This window comes from Orcinus orca, chromosome 13, assembly GCF_937001465.1.
Source record: "Orcinus orca chromosome 13, mOrcOrc1.1, whole genome shotgun sequence".
NCBI classification, from domain to species: Eukaryota; Metazoa; Chordata; class Mammalia; order Artiodactyla; family Delphinidae; genus Orcinus; species Orcinus orca.
Window position 1 is genome coordinate 73690932 of NC_064571.1, and position 12343 is coordinate 73703274.

The window sequence follows — 12343 nt, forward strand, 5'->3', positions numbered from 1 at the left end:
GTGTGTGTGGGTGCATCTGGCCAGGCCCTCCTCATGCCTCAGTGGCCCAGGAGTCTGTGCTCGTCCAATGGCCTTTTGGCCTTTCATCTAAAACATGCAAGAAATCCTCAGGGCCCGGAAAAAGGAAGAAGCCAAAAGATCAACTCAGGCCTGAAGGCAGCAGTGACAGAAAGACTTGTCATCACTTGCCTAACTAGCTGCTGGGAGCATAGCCAGCCCCCTGCCCTGGAGACGCCCGCAACTAGCTGCTGGGAGCATAGCCAGCCCCCCGCCCTGGAGACGCCCGCAACTAGCTGCTGGGAGCATAGCCAGCCCCCCGCCCTGGAGACGCCCGCAGCCCCCAGAGCATGTGACACTCAGCCTGCTCCACGCCCAGCCCAGTGGGGATGCTAAGGCCTGACAGTGTTGACACTTGTTAACTTGTTGCGGACCTTTCCCTGAGTCCTCAGGGGTGGCTCGGGCTCACATGGGGCACTAGACTCTTCAGTGAGGAAGCCAGGCCAGTACATTCAAGCAGCCTTTACTAGACGCGGGGCAGCAGGAACACACAAAAGGAAGAGGAACACACAGCCCTGCTCCTGGCTTCCATGCAGCTCGCTGTCTCCCCCAGTCTTCCACCAGAGGGGGGCCTTGACCCTGTGTAGATACTGGGCTTTCTTGGAGGAAAGGGCCCAAGGCTGACAAAGGCTTTAACACACCTCCCCTCCGTCATCTATCACCAGGTGGTGCTGACTCAGTTTCAGTTTGAGGCCCGCTAGATGCCCTCTTCCCTCCAGCCCATCTTGCTGTCGTGTCACCTTGGTCACGTCACGAGGTCAGCTTGAGGCCTAACCACTCACAAACCCAATTCCTCTCCCTGCCTGCTTGGGGCCTAGCTTCTGTTTCTTATCTGAAGACTTACCTTTTCCTCTTGGTGAGGCCAGCAATGATCACCTTTCCTTACAGGGGCATGGCCTTGTCCCATAGGCCTCCTCTGGGTGACTGTGACAATGGTGACGACGATAGCACCTCTATAGGACTGTTTGCCGGGCTTGGCTCTGTTCTGAGCACTTTACACGAGTTTTAACTCACACAATCCTCACAACAGCTCTGACGGCAGGTACTACCACCTACTCCCGTGTTACAGAAGTGAGGCCCAGAGAGGTTTGGCAAGTCATCCAGGGTCACTCAGCAAGCTATTCTATTCTATTCTATCTCAATAGAATTCAAATCTAGGCTGTCTGGCTCCAAAGTCTGTCTTTATCCACTCCATGAAGCTGCCTCTGTCCACAACCTCAATGGGAGAGACATTCTCAAGTCATTTGTCCAGGCCACAGATTCATTATATTCTGGCCCGTGAGCTCCCTGTGGGCAAGAGCCTGCCCTGGGCTGCTCAAAAGACGCAACTTGTTGACCAGGGAAACCGCAGATACCTCTGTTTGGCCTGCCTGTCGCTTGATGCGGTCCTCGTGTAGGGTTAGACAAATAGGCTGGGGACAGGCGTCTGGGGGGTCGGCAGCTAGGCCAGAAGGGAAGAAAGGCACCAGGGCCCAAGTTCAACCACAGCGCCCTGGATGGAAGACACTGCTGCCTGCTGTCCTCCCTGCCTCCACACACCCAGCTCTCCTGAGCATCCCGAAGATTCCAAGGCGCAAGCAGCACCTCTGCTTGACGGAACAAGGCCCTGCAGGTGTGAAACTGGGCTGGAGGTGGCTTTGGGGGCAGGTGTGCTGAGGAGCTGGCTGTCCTCACAGGCATGAACTTTCAGCCCCTGTCCCCTCCCAGCTGCTCAGCTCAGTCCTTGCCCAGCTGTTGTTTTCTGTCTGACGCTGGGTTCCTTTCCTCCCATGTGCTGTGGTTTGGAGCCCAGCCAGTGAGAGCTGCTTGGGAGCAAAGCAGGAGCTGTGCGGGCAGGGCGGACCCTCGCCGAGAGGCCTCGCCACTTCCCTCGCCTGGCGGGGCCCAAAGCCCTGAGGCACAGCCTGACACCGTCCCTAAAAAGGCCTGCATCCTTGAGAGGGCAGAAACCATCAAGTGGGCTCCCAGGTCCGTCTCCTCTCTCTCCACCTGGAGCCCCCAGCAGTCAGCTCCAGAGGCTGCCATCCTCCAGATGGCCAACAGCTGGCCTAGCTGAGCGGCTGCCAGATGTGGCCGTTGGGGCAGCCGGCTGGGTCCGCTGGGCAGAGGTCAACGCCTCGGAGAAATGCTGGGGGCTGGCGCCTGGGAAGGAGCGTGTTTGGCTGGTCTGGGGGTATCATGCCCAAATCACCCTCCATCTCCTCTCCCCTTCCCTCTGCACCTCAGTGGGGCGGCGTATTCATAACAGGAAAATAAAATCAATAAGGCACTGCAGAAGATGTCAGTGCACTCCGAGCTGGCCTCCAATAGCTCCATTGTCTCGGGCCTCCGCCGGCAGCACTCGCAGTTATTAATGGGAAGCGGGACTGAAAGGGAGTTTTGAAAATCACCGAGACAAAGGCGCGGCACACCTGGAGCACGACTTTCCAATACCACGGCCGCCTCACAATGGCTGGGGCCGGGGCTCCCCGACCTTTAACTTCTCCCGCAACTTTTATGAAAGCAGAAAAGAAAAGACTAGACACACACACACACACACACACACACACACACACACACACACACACACACACACACACACATGTGCGCGCGCACACTGGCCCTGAGCTGCTGAGATTCCCCCCTAGGAGGCGGCTCTGAATGGCTGGCAGAGGCAAAGTGGCCTGCAGAGCCCCTGCTGGCCCAGAAGACAGGACGGCAATGAAAGGGCTTCCTGCCACCGGCCTGGGTCCCCCTGTCCCTTCAGGGGCTCTGAGCGGCGTGAGGGGGCCCAGCTTGTCCGGAATCTAAGCAGGAGCCTTGGTGACATTTTCATTTTGATATCGCGGTTGGTAAAACAAACTGCTTTCTGCTGTCAATCCCCAGGCTTAGCCGCCTCCAGAAGAGGGGGAATGACCTGGAACTAACACCCCTGAGGCCTGGGTCCCCGAGGAGGGCCCACCTTGGACCTGCTCCGGAGACTCGGTGTGCCTCCATACTCAACTGCAAGGCGGGTGACAAAAGTACTGATGTCATGGGGTTGTCCGAGGCTTGGAGGAGACAGTGATGTGAGTGTTCTCAGTACTAATACTGGTGAATAAGTAGCAGATTTATGACCATTTAGGACTGACTGCTGCTCAGGATCTTCTTCCAAACCCAAGTAACCGGTGCCCCAGGGGGCTTGCCTGGCGTACAGGCGCCTAGTTAGGAAACCCGTATTGCCAACCGGGAGTTTCATGGTCATTTCACTGGCTAAGCACCCTTCATCAACATGGCAGAGGACAACGCGGGGCCTCAGCCACCTGCTCGTCTTCCCACGTTAGTCACAGAGAGAGGCTTCATGGAAAATAAAACCACGCGCACTTTAACTTAAACAGGTGCCCGGCGCAGCTCCAGGGCTGCCCACGCTCTGGAGAAGGCAGCGCCCAGGGAACGGGCTGCGGAGCTGCCCCAGGGCTGTGGGGGAAGCAGGCCCCTCTGCCCGACTGCTGCTCACAGCGGACGCCAGGCAGGTCTTACCTTGGTGGTGACGGCAGAGGCAGAGCTGGCCACGAGGCTGGGGATGGCCTCGCTGCTGCCGGTGGTGCAGGGCGCGGGGGCCGTGGCGGGTGTGGGCAGCCGGGAGGGCACCCCGGGTAGTGGCAGGAGGCCGGGCCGGGCGCTGAGGCTGCTGGCTGTGCCGCCCCCCGCCCCGGTGGTGGCACTGCAGATGCTGGTGGTCCCATGCGTCCCGTTGGCACTCCACTCGCGGCGGTCCCAGCCCACCCGGTAATCTCTTTCGAAGCGGCTGTGGTGCCGGGACATCTCGGTGGGCCGCGGCTGCTCCTCACGTGGAAACAGAGGCCGGACCTGCTGGCACAGAGTGGAGAGGAGGGCGATTTAGACCAACGGCAGCCCTGCCAGGACCCGAGGAGGACAGCACTGGCTTTCAGCATCCATTAAGCGCCTTCCCTAGGCTCAAAGAAAGGGCTCTCAAACGTTAGCTCATTTCATATTCACAGCAGCCCGCAAAGCATGGATCATTAGCCCCATCACAGACGAGGAATAAATGACTTGTCCGGGATCACGTGGCAAAAGTACAGTCAATGAGCTTTGAACCCAGGCGCAGTTTAGAGTAATACTTTCTGGTCGGAGCATCACGGTGCCCTGCACGATGCAGATGTGCGCCTTCTAATTATGACTTGGGATTTTCTCCCTCCATCCCCACTGTGAAAACAAGACCCCGTGGACCCCCCAGGCTGCGTTTTCCTCAACCCTGTGATGGGGTGAGAGCAGCCACGTCTGTAGACTCACTCTGTGGTGAACAAGGCCCTTGACATAGATCTCATTTGATCCTTGGAGTGGCCTGTGACGTGGCAGGGTCGTCCCCATGTTATGGACCAGGGAGTTCATTCAGAGTAAGTGATTCCCTCGAGGTCAGAAAACTAGAAGGTGAGAAAGTGGCCGGGATCTCCAGCCTCCAGACCGCGGCTCCGTATACGACTCAAGTCTGAGAAGGTGTTAAGCCTCCGGGACTTGAGTTTTCTTTCATAACCTACAAATCCCTTGCTGGCATCAGAGCCCCCCGTGCTCCCCGGCCTCTGTCAACCAGACGATCTCCCACACAACTTTCCTGAATATCCGAACCTAAGGCCCTCAGTGTTGTCATGGAGACCTAGACGCACCAGATACTCCGAGGGCCTCCTGCATCGTCGGGGATCATATTTTGCTCAGCACGACGGTGACTTGCCTGGCTCCCTGCCAGCCACCCTCAGTCAGGAAGGATGTAAAGATACAGGAGACGCTGTCTCAGTCGGAGGGGCCTCAGCGAGGCAGAAGCAGAGGCAGATGGGAGAACATAGGCAGTGCCGGGGCACCGATGAGGGTGAGTGTGGGGCCTGCCTGCACATCACATCCCCAGCCCTGCCCCGGCTCAGGCACAAGGGATGTGGTCATCTGTGACTCTTTTCCATTCTCCACCCACTTCCTGTCTGGGGTGTGAGCTCCTGGAGGTCAGGGACAGCTCCTGGATCACTTTCCTATTGCACCAGTCCAGCCTAGCCTGGGGACTCCGGAATTGTTGGCTAGTAAACGGACCAGTTTATTTTTAAAACTTCTGTTAAGCCTGATCCTAGTCTGGTCTTGGTACATCCAGAACTAGTGGCCAACTTCTAGCGCCACAGAGCCAGAGCCAGGCTCAGCCCAACCTGGGTTGTGGCTGGCGGGGCCCTGGCAGCCACTGTCCCTTCCCTCGGCACTGTCCCCTCTTGCTGGGCACATGACCCCGAGGCCTGGGCTCAGCCTGCAGGCCTACCTGACGCAGAGCTGGCCGTAACCTCTTAAGCTGGATGGTGGGTTCACTGTTTTTTCATCACTATGCTTCACGGCTTACACAATGCCACAAAAATTGTTTTTTCATCTGTTCGATATTAATATCATAAAAATAAAAATAAATATCCCTTTGATCACCCTCACAAACTTTTCCGAGCCAGGTTCTCGGGAGAGATGTCTACACTTGGCTCTGGTCACCTTCCCTCCTCCAGGTCACACTGTAACCTGCTCCCATGTGGCTCTCGCTCTGGCCACTCCTTGGGGGGTTGTTCTCATCGAGGTCAAGAAGGACCTGCTCGTTCCATTCACTGGGACATTGATGGCCGTGTCTTCCTTGAACCCCCCCTCCACTTGGCGTGGTTGATGTCCTTCTGGAAAGCTCCTCTCTGTGGTTTCTGTGATGTCGTGCTCTGTCACTTTTTCTCCTTCCTCTGCTACTCCTTCTCCGTCTGCATTGCAGGCTCCTCTTTCTCAGCGCTTCCTGGAGGGCCCCTGCTTCCTCCCCTTTGCTCACCCTACACGCTCTCCCTGGACGACCTCATTCAGCTCTCACCTCTTTACTGACGACTCCCAAGGCCACGTTTCCAGCTCCCTCCCTCTCCTTGCACCATGCCCACTATCCTACTGCCTGAAGGTACCTAAGACTTGTAGTCCCTAAATAAACTCATTGTTCTTTGCCCAAACACGCATTCTCAGGAATTCCCTCTCTCTGAGAAAGCCGCATGTCCCCCTGTCCATCCCATATTTCACAGTGGGGTCTTTGCGTCTGTTGCTCTGGTTGTTTTTCAGATCCGCCCCCCTCCATCTGCACATCCATCCCAAATTGTGTCTCCCACATGGATTATCCCAATCGGTCCTCTGCCCCAAGCTTCACCCTTCTTGTCCATCCTCCACCAACTGCCCTTATGGCTTTTTTTTTTTTTAACATCTTTATTGGAGTATAATTGCTTTACAATGGTGTGTTAGTTTCTGCTGTATAACAAAGTGAATTAGTTATACATATACATATGTCCCCATATCTCTTGCGTCTCCCTCCCTATCCCACCCCTCTAGGTGGTCACAGAGCACCGAGCTGATCTCCCTGTGCTATGTGGCTGCTTCCCACTAGCTATCTATTTTACGTTTGGTAGTGTATATATGTCCATGCCACTCTCTCACTTTGTCCCAGCTTACCCTTGCCCTTATGGCTTTTTAAAGCACAGGTCTGGTCACCATCCTCTCCTCTCCTGCTTTAAACCCTATCCTTCAGAATACAATCCAGACTCCTCGGGGTGGCCCAGAGGACACTTGAGCATCTGGGACGGCTCGGTTTTCTAGCATCACTGTTCACTCTTCCCACCCCAGAGACGATGCCCGGCCATTCCAAACGCTGTACAGTTTCTGAGGGCGTCACACCCTCTCTCACCTCGGGGACAAGTCCCCCCGGCTCCTCTGCCAGAACTGGCTTCCCCCTCCCCCTGGCTAAGTTCTGGGTGTCAGTTATGACACAACTCAGGCACTGACTCTTCTCAGAGGTTGCATTGACCCTCACCCCCACCCCAGGTCAGGTGAGAGGCGCTCCTCTGTCCCCCTGAACGTCTGTACCCACCATCATCCCAGCATCCGTGGATGGCTGTCGTACGTTTACTCCCTTGAGAGTAAACTCCAGGCTTATTGTCTCTGTAATCTTAGCACCTAGCAGACTCTGGCATAGAAGGGTGTTCACGTAATGTTTGCTGAATGAACAAACACATGTTTATTCCTTCTTAATTGCTCAATGTTTCAGGAAGGGAGAAATACATTTGTGTAAAGGGAGAACCTCAGACACAAACACCTTGAGTCTTCCAGCTGGAAATTCTGTGTAGGCACTGGAGTTAGCAAATGTCCTACCTTTCTAGGAAATCAGAACTGAAGTCTCTAAAGACAGCTCTGAAAGGAGAATCTACGTGTCCAGGGTCAGCTGGACTGCAGAGCTTAGACTCTGGTCTCCTGAGATTCACCTGCCTAGGCAGGGTTCTGGTTAATTACCAGTCCCCCCAGGGGCGACTGCTTCCCTAGGTTGGATCCTAAGTGGGGCTGAGATGATGCTCAGAGTTCAAAGCACTGTGTCCTCTTTCTGCTCACCCAGAAGACCCGTCCAGCCTCCCTTGTAGTTAGGTTGGATCATGCATCTGAATTCAGGCAGACAGAATAAGTGGGGAGGGGCCCTTTATAAACATCCTGCATGATCCTGTGGTTCTCTCTGCTTGCCTTGGCGACCTCAGAGGCCACATCTCCCGGCTGGTGCAGCGATCTGATGGGAGAGCGTTGTTCCCTCAGCGTGGGACTTGGCATGATTGGGACATAAATCTTCATCGTGTTAAGGCACTGAGACTGGCAGTTTGTTACCTAAAAGTCTAGTCTAGCCTGGCTGATACACGAAATCAGCCGCTACATTCCTACAAAACAACACAACCTCACATATTGTCAAGGAACCATCTGCTTCCAGCTGGTGGGGATGGAGATGAGGAGGGCTGGCATTCAGGTGGCCCCTGAGACGTGCCCAGAGGTGGCAGAGTGTGCTTGGCTCCAAGGACACCACTGATGGCGGTCATACCTCGCAGCTCGCTGCCTTGGGCTGGGCCGCCCGCTGGACCACACTGTGGTTCCCTCTTCCTCACAGCCCCGGTGCGTGGCAGGAAAGCTGGCCCAGCAGCTGCACCTCCGGGTGTCCCCACCCTGCTGCTCATTCCTTCAAGTCTCCTGAAAACGCCTGAGAGGAGATGGAAACTCAGGCAGCTGGAGGCCACACAATCTGGTCTCAGCCTCATGAAGTGTATCCAAAAAAAAGGTCAACTATTTGCATGGCAGGTTTGGGTTCAACTTCATTCCTCAGTTTAACTTCCCCTTTCAAACGGAACAAAAGGAGAGTGCTGCCTGGTGTACCCTGGTGAGATGGCAGAGTGCCAGCAACAGAGGTGGCCATGTCAGTACTTCCTGCTGGGCTGTGGCCCCTGTGCCCACACGTGCATCCCGGGCGGTGGAGGGAGAGGCATCACTGGGGCGGGAGGAGGCCCCCAGCGCACGAGGCATCTCAGACGAGACTGGTCGAGCAGTTACAGACAGAACATGTAGAAATGCTTCCTTGTCACGGCGCGCACCTGGTAGGCGGCCTATGAACTGGCACAGCCTGGCTCGGGGCCGGCACCGAGAGAGGAGGGAGCCTGGCCGCAGCCATTCCCGAGCGTGTGGGGCTGTTTACCAGGAGCCAGGGCTCGCACCTGGGTGGGGTTAGTGTGTGGCCAGCACCTTTTCAATCCATGCACATGCGTGAAGAAAGAGCTCTAGGGTCTAGAAAATTCTATATTCGTGGGTGGAGGCAGGTCAGGCCGAGGTCCAGGGTACAGATGTTTCGGGGCAGGTCCGGGGTTAAATCTGAAAAGTCGCCCAGAGGTGGGAGCTTTGCGTGTGAGACTTGGCTCTTGCCTCTGGGATCCTGAGCAGCAAAACTGTTTCTCCACCACGAGTGCTGTCCTCTGCACCGTCCCAGGGATGCTGGGCTGACAGAGAGGAGGGGACACCCTTGGGGCGGGGGGAACCCCATTTTTCCTTGCCTGAAGCCACATGCCTCCCAGTTCCTAAAATGCACGCACCTCCACCATCTCACTTGGTGGCCCCCTGTGCAGACACCTGGGTTTTCACTATTCAGAGCCCGACCCGGATCCAGAGAGGCTGAGCCTGGGCCCAGTGCACCGCTCGGGAAGCCGGTCCCAGCCCCCGGTTCCCAGTCCCTTCTCTCTGTACACACCTCTCTTCCCCCCGGGGAGAGGGAGGGGAGCAGAGGCCCTGCCTACAGAATCACAGCAAATGTGAAGAACGGGGTGAACGTCACTCTGAGATGCTCCTGATGGGCCAAAGTGCTGCTGTGAATGCACAACCAATGTTCCTGCACCGCCCTCCCCCACCCCCCGCCCTGCCCCCGTCTCCCCGTTCAGAGCCTCAACACACACGGGCACGCCCTGAGCCTAAGGACAGAGTCCCCCCAGCACCCCAGAAATGCAGCAGGGCCACATAGACCAGCTCCAGGGAGAATCACGACTGTCAAGCCCAACTACCTCAAAGCTGAGATGACCCCTTGGAAGCATTATAGAAGCCACCCTGGTGTGCCTGGTAGCATCTCTGTGCCCCGTGAGGAAGGCCTTTTTTGTCCAGGGCTCCTTTCCAGGAGAGAGTGGAGGGTCTGTTCTTGCCGCCTCCAACCCTGCGGGATGAGGTACCAGCTCCCGTGATGGCTCACCTGCTCACCAGAAAGGGTGTGTGCTCCCCTGGGAGGGGCCTTGGCCTGGGACCTCCACACACAAGCTCCACCCTTGGGCTTCCCTTCCATCCGGAGTGAATGGAAGTTGGAAGTCGGCTTCCCTGCCTACTGGGTACTGGGGACAATTCCTCAATGTGGCCAGCACCACTAGAGCACCAGGTGTGTAGGGACACAGGAGGGACCACCCGGTCCCCAGGCTCTTTGGATTCCCTTGGAGGAGTCGGCCGGGTTGCTAACTGGGATGAAAACCAAATGACAAAAGTGCCCCAGCCCCTGACTTCCAGCTCTTACCCCAAACCTCTGCCCACTGCCTGTCCCTGGAACCCTTATCTCCCTGCCTCTCTCCTTCTCCGTGCTCCTGATGCCCAGATAGAAAGCATGTCCGGGGCCTCCACTCTGCACCCATCCTCCCTTGTCTTAGTTTCGCTGCAGCTGCTGAAAAGGAGTAATTCCACCTGTCTGGAATTTGATCCAGAGTTTTAGGTGTTGCTTATTTTATTTTTACATTTTCTATGCTGTGGTTAGGTTACCTCTATAATGATAGAAAAGTTAATGTGTCTACTTCGGAATTGTATAGGAAATAGTCTGGTACCATGGAGCCTACCCTGTGCGTCCTTCCCCGCGGGGAAATATGGGCTCCACCCCAGTCGGTGCCTAGTTTAAGGTCCAGTTCAGACTTTGGAAAACAGGCATAGAATTGAACCCTTCCATGCTCAACGCTCCTGTCCGACCCCGAGAGCTGGGCAGGCCCCTGGTGTTCGGCACCTCTCTGGCCCTGTGCACAGGCTGGCCATCGAGCTGTTGCGTTCCGAGGCCTCTCTGCAAAGGGGCCCACACTCCTTGTTCTGTTCGGGGAAGCCATACCTAACTACCTGCCTGAGTCCCAGTGCTGGGCCTGGCCCCTCTGCTCTGTCGGCTCAGCCCTCAGTGGCCACTCCAGGACTCAACCCGGGGCCCCTGGGCAGTGGAAAGAGAGCCGGGTAGAGAGTCAAGAGGGTTAAGTTTGACCCCCAGCACCACCCCGTACTAGCCCCAGGAACTCGGGGGCTGCAGGTTATTCGTCTGGAAAGCGGGGATGGACAGCTCTACCCGCCCCCAGGGCCTCTGTGAGGACCACACTGTAAATCCTGTGAGCCCTCTGCACCTGGGGAAAAGCCCCAGCGCTGGGTAACGAGCAGATCCGAGTTACAGGGCAGAAAAGGACAGGCCTGTGGCTCCAAGGCCAAAGCAACCTGGCAAGTTTCTGGGATGAGGACAAAGGAGGCTGTGAACTACGAAGCTGTGTGGGTCTGTGTCTCACAGACTCCCTGAGACCCCCTGTGCTGGGGGGACAGCCAGGACCTCGCAGGGTGCTCTGTCACCCGGGGCCACTGGGAGACAACACACTGGGCTGGAAGGAAGGTCATCCTCAGCTGAACATCGGTGACATAGGGGATCTCCTACTGCAAACCCTACAGCCTACCCTGATGGATGGGCTTCTGCCTGAAGCTCAGGGGTGCCATGATGGATGCCAAGTCCAAGGCCCGAGGATGGCCTGGAGGAGGGCGACCAGCAGACACCAGGCCCAGCCCTGCTGCCCGGGCTGTATCTCTGTAATTCAGTCTCATGTACACTTGCTGGATACCAGGTCAGCATCCTGCCCCACAGACTTGCCTCTACATGAATAATGCATGAATAAATAATTAAGTACTGTGACTGTCACAGTCCTTTCCTTTGTATTGTCCATGTGGGGCTGGGGCCCAGGGGCCACGGTCCAGGAGCCCACGACACTCCTGAGGCCCCGTGCTCGAGGACCAGCACGCTGTGCAGCCTCGAACTCGCTGCAGGATGCGCTCCGTTCCCCCCACTATTGACATGCCCCGTGTGCACACGCTGTACCGGGGATCACAGGTGACCAATGTCCCTTCCCTCCTTCCTATCGTTAAGGCACGCGGAGGAGTGGGCGCTGGCTGTAAGGACCTGAAGGCGTGATTAATCCACAGGCCAGTGGGGAGCCCGCACTGCCTCCGGACAGGAGGCTGAGGGATGAGCCATGGCCCGTCCGGCCCCGTAGGAAAACGTGTGATTGCCTCATCTCGGGGAGACACTGCCCGGTTGGCTGGAACAGTCGGTGCCCATCTCTCTTATTTTCATTTCCCTCTCTGCATCTTTTAGCCTTTCTTCTGGAGCAAAATAAGCAACAGCAGCCGGAACACCGTCTTGGCAAATGCAATACAAAGGAATTCTACAGGTGCTTCTGGAGAAGCCGGCTTGGCCCTGACTTGGCATAGATGTCAGCAGGAGCTGGGGGCACCCCTCGGAAATGCCTCCTGGCTTCCTGGGGCTGCCTTGGCTCCCACTGACCCCCGTCCCCACCGAGACCCCACTGACTTAGACGACTTGATTCTGGCTGAGGCCCGGGGGTGGGCCTGCCCCAGCCCCTCCTGTAGAAGGCGTCCTCTGAGCAGCCCTTTCTTCTCTGAGCTCCACAGGCAGGCCACGACCCGGCGATGGGCTGGCACGTTCCACCGCCCAAGTGAGTGCCACTCCTCAAGGGTGTGCTCCCTGAAGACTGGACCCCCCTCTGTTTTCTCCATGGAGCTGATCGGGCACCCGGGCATGGGACACAGGAAATGCCCCCAGATCAAAGGGCAAGCCCTTTCCAGCTTGGAACACACTCTGAGGCAAGAGAGGCACCCAGGGTGAAGAAAGCAAGGAGGCCACCCTCTCAGGCCTGGCCCT

The 12343-nt window shown here is 56.8% G+C and overlaps 1 protein-coding gene across 1 annotated transcript in view; it reads right to left on the reverse strand.

Annotated features, from left to right (window-relative positions):
* The window catches only part of KLHL29 (kelch like family member 29), a 311517-nt gene that overhangs the window by 139483 nt on the left and 159691 nt on the right, over positions 1 to 12343 (reverse strand). Inside the window, exon 3 of the mRNA XM_004268078.4 lies at positions 3556 to 3885. Within this exon, the coding sequence (XP_004268126.1) occupies positions 3556 to 3840 (285 nt within the window). The 5' untranslated portion in view covers positions 3841 to 3885. The remainder of the gene's footprint in view (positions 1 to 3555; positions 3886 to 12343) is intronic.